Here is a 9,515-nt window from a genome sequence, read left to right as displayed (position 1 = left end):
GTCGTCGCTGCTGCCATTGTCACTATCATCGCTCCCGCTCCTGCTCCTGCTATCGCTACCGCTTCTCTCAGTCAGTAGCATCATCAGTCTTACTCACACCGCTGTCGTTGCTCGTTACTACCGCTATCGCTACCACTACCGCTACTGTCACTGCTTGCCATTATCGTCGCTCCTGCTCCCGTTGCCATTGCCGCTACTATTACTCTTACTCCCTTTATTTACATCGACTTGATAGTATATTGTTAACAGTATATTGACAGTATATTGTTAACCGTATATTAGTAACAAATTTTTTTAATTATTAGATTAATAATATATTATTTTGATTATAATACTGCTAATTTTTATTTATTTGAAATTATTGTTATTGTTTTGAATTCTTAGATTTTTTGTTAATGTGATATTGTGATTCTATAAGATTTTTTAATTTAATATCATTTTTTTATTAAAATAATTACATTTATTAATTAATTTTTATATTTTAGTGTCTCGTTTTGTTCGGACGAGCACCTAGCGCCTAAGGCGTTTTTTCACCTTAGCGCCTTTTGGCGCTTAGCACTTTTTAAAATCATTGGTACAGACGATGATAATTGACAAATTGAATAATTCAATACTCGAGCTATCTTACGCTGATCCAGAGAGAGAAGCTTGGTGCACTATGGAGTAAAAAATATTATTTTCAATAAAGGCCAAATTCTTCAAATACAACTCAAATTGTGTAAAAAATTTTAGCATTTGTGATAGGCCAGTAGAGAGACTACATCGGTGAAGAAGAATGCGTGATCTAACAAGTGTAATCACAACAACAAAATAATTGACATACTTAAACTCTATGGGAAATGTGGAGGAGGTAGAGTTCCAATCTTGGATTTCATATGGATGCTTCTTGTGCAACAAAACACACATAATGATGGGAAAGCCCTTACTAAGTAGCACTCCTAAACCTTGCAGTTCTATAGCAAGCTAAAAGGGAAGCGAATGCAAATGCTTAACTAACTTATGGAATTTGCTAAAATAACATAAATGCTCAAAGAGGGCTAGAATCGAGTGAGATCAAGTAGGGGATTTGCTAAAATAACATATTAGCTATTAAGGTTGGACATCGAGTTTCTTATGAGACTAGCTCATAAAAATAATGGACGTGAGGGCTATCATTATCTCAAACTAGTCTAAGGAGTAAAGTAACTTGGGTTACACTTAGTGAATGACTAAAGGCTGATGGGGCTTAGGAGTATAAGTGGAAGCACCAACTTCATGAAGATTAAGATTAAGGACCTCAACACTTGCAAAAGCAAAAATGCAACAATGTCATTCCTTAGTTCCCTCATTTGAATAAGGGACAACTAAACGCCTTTGGTGCTAAAATAGAAGGAAGCTTTGAGGCACATACATCTTATCCTGGTGATGAGATTGATGGAGTTATCAAGGAAGGGAGACCAAACTCAACTTGCAACGATGAAGGTTTCGTATGGGCCTGATAACACTATGCCTGGAATATGATCTTTGGGATATTAGATGGATAAGAGACTATAGATATATGGTAACTAAGGAAAGACAAGTCTAATGAATTAGATCCTCGTATATCATTTGGGGACTATGATGTAGTAGCCTGATACGTCCATAGTCGATGATGAATGAATTATTATAAGGATAATAATTCACTGAGTCAGAAGGAGATCTAACATGTGCAACTCACGATCAGCTCGATGTTAAACTTAGAGGGTCACACATATATGATGGACAATGCGACGAGTAGAGGATTATATATGAGATATCCGATAAGTCCCTGTTTTATTGGATCCATTGGGTGAGGCCCAATACGGCTTAGAGTGATTATTAGATGGGGATCCAATATCCATTAAGTTAGGATAATTGAATGGAGATTCAATTCCTATTAAGGTAGGATCCATTAGGGTAAGTAGGGAGGACTCTCTATATATAGGAGTTGGGATGTAAAGGGATCATAGGCTAGACCTCTATTGCCACCACCTCCTTCATCTCCTCTCTATTCCTTCCTCTAGCCGACTGCCCCTTCTCTAGTGCAAGAGGACAATAAGAGGGATCGATCCCTCCTGGTCGCTACGATGTGATGGTACACAAACACGAGGAAAGAATGTGCTGCGAGAGGAGGTGCATCATCGTGCATCCGCTGTGTGGATCACCTCTAGAAAGGAGTTTACGAGAGCTCTTTCATCCACGGATTGAGATCTATAGATTTGGGGATATACGATTTCCCTTAGGTGAGAATGTCTCACATTCCTTACGGGTTTTGTTGTTTTCGAGTTTTTTGCTCCCGATCTTTGCACGACGATTCGATAAATCTATTTTGGAAAACTAGTTTCTGTTTTTATTTTTCACTACGCATGTAATACTCTCAGCAGTTTCGTAACATGAACTTGACCATAAAGTATCCCTCAATGACTTGAACATGAAACATTCCTCTGTGACAACATGGTTAAATTAATCATAAATCATCTATCAATGACAATGCAATTAAATTGGTCTAGAAGCCCACAAGAGTCTCCTAATAGCAACACATGTTAAATTTACCTAGAAGCATCTCTGAATAGTAATATTACCAAATTAGTCCAAAAGCATACATGATGCTAGTGTTATCGAAATGACCCAAAGTGTTATTTCAATAATAGCATGATCGAGTCAATCTAAAGTACCATTCCAATCATAGCATATCCAAATTGACCTATAGCAGTATTTCAATAATAACATGGTCGAATCAACCTAATGCATTATTTCAACAATAGCATAATCGAATCGATTTAAAATATTATTTCAATAACAATATGATTAAATCAACCGAAAGCGTTATTCCGATAATAATACGATCGAATGAACTCAAGCCATTATCCCGATGACATGATCAAATCAATCAAAAATACTATTCCTATTATTGAGTGATTAGATCTGATAAATCCGTATGATCGAATCGACTCGAGGCCCTGACAGTATGATCAAATCAATCAAAAATACTATTCCTATTCCTATTATCGAGTGGTTAAATCCGTAGTTCGATAGAAGTTCCAGCCGTCATTTTTGTATATTGATACAACCATTGTCTTACGACTTGGTGTGGTCAACGATCATGATTCGTGCTTTCTTCGCAGCTTCCAGCCGTCATTTTGTCTTACGACTTTGGCGATGATGATAGCTAAGAATTCTCCCAATAACTCCACCACCTGCATGCACGACAACTGCGGTGCCAACACATCGAACTCATCCGACGCACGTATAGAATCTTTTATTTCCAATGTTCTAAACGAATAAAAAAGAATAAAAAAAAACATCAGTTCGAAAGTCTCTCACGAGACTCGTAGATTTAGCCGTTAACGCCGGCAAAGGACCCCACTTGCCGCGTCCGCAGATCTTCGATGGCAGCAATTCTTCTGCAAGAACAGCGCAGTTTCCCAAGTCGTCGTCGACTTGGGCCATTTATTTGGTGTATTCTGCACTCTGAGATTTCTGTGTCAGACAATTTCCATGCAACAACCAGGCAATTCCCTTTGCGATCTCTAAGCTGTATATATTCTCCTGCTCTCTTCTCCCCTCGAAAAGATCTCTGGTCTGTAGCTTCTCTTTGTACACTGTCCGTTGAAGGAAGAGCGGTCGCCGATCAAAATGGTGTTTTATAAGGTGGCCGGGGCGTCCGAGTACCTCGCCATCACCGGTTATAACGTTCGTGACATCAAACTTGCGAAGAAGGCCTTCATCTTCCCGGGCCAGAGATGCACCAAATTCGACATGTCCCCGGTGAACTACACCTTCGAGGTGCAGGCGATGAGCGCCGAGAAGCTTCCCTTCATCCTCCCCGCTGTGTTCACCATCGGCCCCCGTGCGGATGATGTGGACAGCCTCCTCAGGTATGCCAAGCTTATCTCCCCTCACGACAAGCTCTCCAACCACGTGAAGGAGCTCGTGCAGGGGGTGATTGAGGGGGAGACGCGCGTGCTCGCTGCGTCCATGACCATGGAGGAGATCTTTCGAGGGACCAAGTCCTTCAAGCAGGAGGTGTTCGAGAAGGTTCAGCTTGAGCTCAACCAGTTCGGCCTCATCATCTACAACGCTAACGTGAAGCAGCTCGTCGACGTCCAAGGCTACGAGTACTTCTCCTACCTCGGCCAGAAGACGCAGCAGGAGGCAGCGAATCAGGCGAAGGTTGACGTGGCGGAGGCGAGAATGAAGGGAGAGATCGGATCGAAAGAGAGGGACGGACATACGAAGCAGAACGCGGCCAAGATCGACGCGGAGACGAAGATATACTCCACGCAGAGGGATGGAGAAGGGAAGAAGGCAGAGGCAAAGGTGAAGGCGGAGGTGAAGATATTTGAGAACAAGAGGGAAGCGGAGGTGGCGGAGGCCAACGCGGAGCTGGCGATGAAGAAGGCCGAGTGGCAACGGCAGGCGAAGGTGGCGGAGGTGGAGGCGGCCAAAGCGGTGGCGATAAGGGATGCCGAGCTGCAGATGGAGGTGGAGAGAAGGAACGCGCTGAGGGAGACAGAGAAGCTCAAGGCTGAGTTGCTCAGCAAGACTTTAGTGGACTATGAGATGAAGGTATGCATACCATAACACCATGATCACTAGACTGCACCTGTGTCCTTATGATTCATGCAAGACATCAAACATGTTGTGACGATAGGTCCAAGAAGCAAACTGGGAGCTCTACAAGAGGCAGAGGGCGGCAGAAGGCTTGCTCTACGAGCAAGAGAAGCTCGCGGAGGGTCAGAAAGCGGTAGCCGAGGCGGCGCGCTTCGCCCGCCAACAAGAGGCCGAGGGAGAGCTCTACGCCAAGAAGAAGGAAGCCGAGGGGATGGTCGCACTGGCCCAAGCTCAAAAGCTATACCTCACCGCATTACTAGAGGCACTGGGTGGAGACTACGCTGCGTTGCGGGACTACCTCATGATCAATGGCGGGATGTACCAAGACATCGCGAGGCTCAACGCCGAGGCCGTCCGCGGCCTGCAGCCGAAGATTAGCGTGTGGACCAACAGTGGCGATGCAGCAGCTGATGGCGGGGCGATGAAGGAGGTGGCAGGAGTCTACAAAATGCTGCCACCACTTTTCAAGACGGTGCACGAGCAGACGGGGATGCTGCCACCTGCTTGGATGGGCAAAATGGCCGACACACCAGTTGTTTGATCAATTGTCGGACCGCCATACATCTATGTAGCTGTGAATGATTATTGTGGGTGCAACTTCTTTTGAAGCCATTAGTCTATGGTCTCAATAAGGCTGCGTTTATTGAATGAATATAATGGCACAGATTGTAACTCGAGTATGAACAAAAAGATCGCCTGCAATTGGATGGAGCATTTAGACAGATCTTACACCTATCCTGAATCCTATGTGTGGAAGTAAGCAGAAACCCGATGACAGTGATGGAGGAATTCTGTGCAACTGGTCTCCACTGTAGGAACAGGCCCTAAATAAAGTTATCCAGTAGATCGAATGTGATATTTAAGGATGACTTTATATATCATTTTAATCCTATTGGTGAGAATTCTTAAGTGGGTTAAGCTTAAAGTACGGGATTGGATAATACTATTCATAGGGCATTTTTTTGGCATCATCCACGGGGACCCAGGTAAACAGATACGATGATGCAGACGTGGAACTGATATGGTGTGCAGCACACACGTTACAGGCAGCCACTTGCCGCCCTCTTCGTACGAACGACATCATCACGGTACAACCATTCCGGAAAGCTCGGGGCAGCGCCGTGTGGTGCCGATCCGTGTAGGTCGATCGACGCTCGTACAAAAGCTTAAGTCGATCGCCTCCCGAGGAGTCGACCATAGTAAATTGATCTTGTACGACCAACTCATCCCTGTAGGTATAAAAGCTAACCCTCCTAAATCAGGAGGGGGAGGCACTTTGAACATTGAACTCTCTCTCTCTCATTCCACCAAAAGATAACTTAAGCTTTGGAGGGGTCGAGTCGAGAAATCCCCCTCCCGACCTTGACTTGTGTGCAGTAGCTCGGCGACGGAGAAACAGGTCACTTGCCAAGAGAGAAGACAGTGCTAGGGAGACAAGTCTCGAACCCGACCTAACTCGACACTCGCCCTCACCACCCGAGCATCCACGTTGGCGACCTTGTGCATCCATGATCGGACCGAGTCGTGCTGACACTCAGCCACGACGTAAAGGTTCACTAACATTTTGGCACTAGAAGAAGGGCCCCGATGCAGTAAGATCATCCCCAGCCAAGCAATCCAGGCGAACGCCTTGGAGAGGATCCACTCCCAACACACTCAACCTTCGGATTTGGAGGACGACTCCCACCTCCTCCGAGCCTAGAAGAAAATGCCCCCACTGCAACCTTGAGCCGCTATTGGGGACTATTCATCGACCCCAAGTTGTCACCCCTCGGGGCCACCATGGGACAACTTCCTATATCTGCCGAGGCATTCTTTAGCCTCATGCATCAAGTTCAAGCCCAGGCAAGAATGATGCATACCATCATCCCCCTTGTTCCTTAGCTTGCCCGATAGTCAACGTTACCTCAATCGTTGCACCTTGGCCCAAAAGTGCATCAATGATGCACCTTGGTCAAATAGTGCCCAAGTTGTACACCTCAGCCAAATAATGTCTCAATGGTGCACCTCGGCCAAAAAATGTCTCAATGGTGCACCTTAGCCAAACAATGCCTCGTTAGTGTACCTTGGCCAAACAGTACCCGAGTTGTACACCTCGGCCAAACAGTGCCTTGATGGTGCACCTCGGCCCAAATAGTGCCTCAGTGGTGCACCTCGCCCAAACAATGCCCAAGCTGTGCACTTCGACCAAATAATGCCTCAATGGTGCACCTAGGCCAAACAATGCCTCAATGGTGCACCTCAGCCCAAAAGTGCCTTAATGGTACACATCGGTCAAACAGTGCCCAAGTTGTGCACTTGACCAAATAATGTCTCAATGGTGCACCTCGGTCAAACAGTGCCCTAGTTGTACACCTTGGCCAAATAGTATCTCAATAGTGCATCTCGACCAAATAGTGCCTCAATAATGCACCTTGGCCAAACAGTACCTCGATGGTGCACCTCGGGCCAAATAGTACCTCAATGGTACACCTCGGCCAAATAGTGCATCATTGGTACACCTCGATCAAACAGTGCCCGAGTTTTGCACATCGACCAAATAGTACCTCAATGGTGCACCTCGACTAAACAGTGCCTCATTGGTGCACCTCGGCCAAACAGTGCCTCACTAGTGCACCTCGGTCAAATAATGCTCGAGTCTTATCTCGGCCAATCCGACGCTCGAACCACACCTCGCGGCCAGTCTAAGGCCCTAGTCGCATCTCGATCAATCCAATGCCCGAGCCATGCCTCGCGGCCAATCTAATACCCGAGCCATGCCTCACGGCCAGTCTAATGCCAGTCACATCTCGGCCAATCCAATGCCTGAGTCACGCCTCGCGACCAGTCTCATGCTCGAGTCTTATCTCGATCAATCTAACGCCTGAGCCATGCCTCGTGGCTAGTCTAATGCCCGAGTCGCATCTCGGCTAGTCCAATGCCCGAGCCATGCCTCGCAGCCAATCTAATGCCCGAGTCGCATCTCAGCTAATCCAATGCCGGAGCCACGCCTCGCAGCCAATCTAATGCTGAGTCACATCTCGGCTAATCCAATGCCAGAGCCACGCTTCACGGTCAGTCTAATGCCTAAGTCGCATCTTGGCCAAATCTAACGACCAAGCCACGCTTTGCTGCTAGTCAAATGCCCGAGCCATGCCTCGTGGCCAGTCAAATGCCAGTGCTGCTAGTCAAAGCCAGCGCCCGAGTTACATCTCGGCAAGTCCAACGCCCAAGTAGTGTTGCTCGACCAGTCCATCTCCCGAATAGAAGTTTATGATCAACCGATGACTGAACCACCACTCCCAGCACGACAACCAACCCAGCCAACAAAAGGCACCAAGCCATTTCCCGAGCCCCCCACCCCCCACGCGGAACCCAAGGCACGCATCTTTGGAGGGAGAAAATGATATGGCATATTTTGGTATTGTCCACGTGGACCCAAGCAAGCAGACACGGCAATGTAGACGTGGAACCTCAAGTATGATGTGGCTCGCAGCACACACGTGGCAGGCAGTCGCTTGTCGCCCCCTCTGTACGAACGACATCATAATGGTACAACCATCCCGGAAAGCTCAGGGCGGTACCACGCGGCGTTGATCCGTGTAGGTCGGTCGGTGCTCGTACATAAGCTTAAGTTGGTCGTCGCCCGTGGAGCCAGCCACAATAAATTGACCTCGTACGACCAACTCATCCCTGTAGGTATAAAAGCTAACCCTCGAGGGGGAGGCACTTCGAACACTGAACTCTCTCATTCTACCAAAAGCTAACTTAAGTTTCGAAGGGATCGAGTTGGAAAATCCTCCTCTCGGCCTTGACCTGTGTTCAGGATCTCAGCGATGGAGAAATAGGCCACTCGGCAAGAGAGAAGTGTTGGAAAATCTTGAGGGCGACATCACATGCGCAGCAGAAGAACAAGAAAACAAAATCCCCGATTCCCAAAGAGATGTTCGTCGTCGTGCGAAGATTGGTGTGCAAAATTCGCAAAACTTAAAACTGCGTATAAAGTAGATTGTGTTACCTAGGGAGATTGTATATCCCTATTTCCTTGCAGATCCTTAGGAGAGGGTGAAGGAGGTCAAGCGTCCTCCTCTCTAGCGGTGATCCACACAGTAGGGCTGCGACGACGCTCCTCAAAACTCCAGGCCTGCTCTGAGGTGGAGAGGGGAGGAGAATAGGAGAGGCAAGCAAAGGCTCTAGCCTATGAGGCTCTGAATCCCTCCTATTTATAGAGGTCCCCTGTCAAACCCTAATGGGTCCTCCCCTAGTGGGTATTGGATCTGCATCCAATAAGACAAGGGCTCCGTCGGATATCTCATATCAGAACCTCTACTCATCGCAATACCTACCATATGTGTGTGACCCTCTAAGCCCAATATCGAGCTGGCCATGAGTCATACCTGTCAGAACTCCTTCTAACTTAGTGAATTATTATCTCTGTAATAATTCACTTGACTCATCGACTACGGACGTACTAGACCACTACGCTGTAGTCCCCAAACGATACAGGGGAATCCAATCCATTGGACTTGTCTGTCCTTAGTTACCGTGTACCTATAGTCCCTCATCCATCTAATATCCTAGGGACCGTATATCGAGCATGGTGCTGTCAGACCCAGACGGTTTCTTCTTGAGTCTTGCTCTCATCAGATTCTCCCGGAGAACTCTTTCTCTCTCAACCCGAATGACCCTGGCCAGGGATTTGTCTGAGCAAAAACACATGGGATATTCCTCTCATGACGCCGAGAGTGGATGATCCTCTATCGACACTCAATAGCCCTCGTAAGGTCGACTACCACTCCCAATGACAAATTGTACTAGATCTGGGACAGCCAAACCTATAAGTCTGGTATCAAAGAGTGGAGCACTCATACAGGACATCCTTGGTGTCTCAAGTCTAAGGACCAGATACACCACTAGGACTACGG

At 46.8% G+C, this 9,515-nt stretch overlaps 1 protein-coding gene across 1 annotated transcript; it reads left to right on the top strand.

Moving 5' to 3' along the window:
- The first annotated feature begins 3,510 nt into the window (after positions 1-3,510).
- LOC135652648 (flotillin-like protein 1) lies at positions 3,511-5,291 on the top strand. Its single transcript, XM_065173740.1, has 2 exons — positions 3,511-4,566; positions 4,652-5,291. Exons 1-2 carry the CDS (start codon positions 3,634-3,636, stop codon positions 5,150-5,152), a joined length of 1,434 nt encoding a protein of 477 aa, XP_065029812.1. The 5' UTR covers positions 3,511-3,633; the 3' UTR covers positions 5,153-5,291.
- The last annotated feature ends 4,224 nt before the right edge of the window (positions 5,292-9,515 follow it).

Source organism: Musa acuminata, chromosome BXJ3-11 (genome assembly GCF_036884655.1).
Source record: "Musa acuminata AAA Group cultivar baxijiao chromosome BXJ3-11, Cavendish_Baxijiao_AAA, whole genome shotgun sequence".
Classification (NCBI taxonomy): Eukaryota; Viridiplantae; Streptophyta; class Magnoliopsida; order Zingiberales; family Musaceae; genus Musa; species Musa acuminata.
The sequence above is the reverse complement of the archived record's forward strand: the minus strand, read 5'-3'. Positions and strand labels throughout refer to the sequence as shown.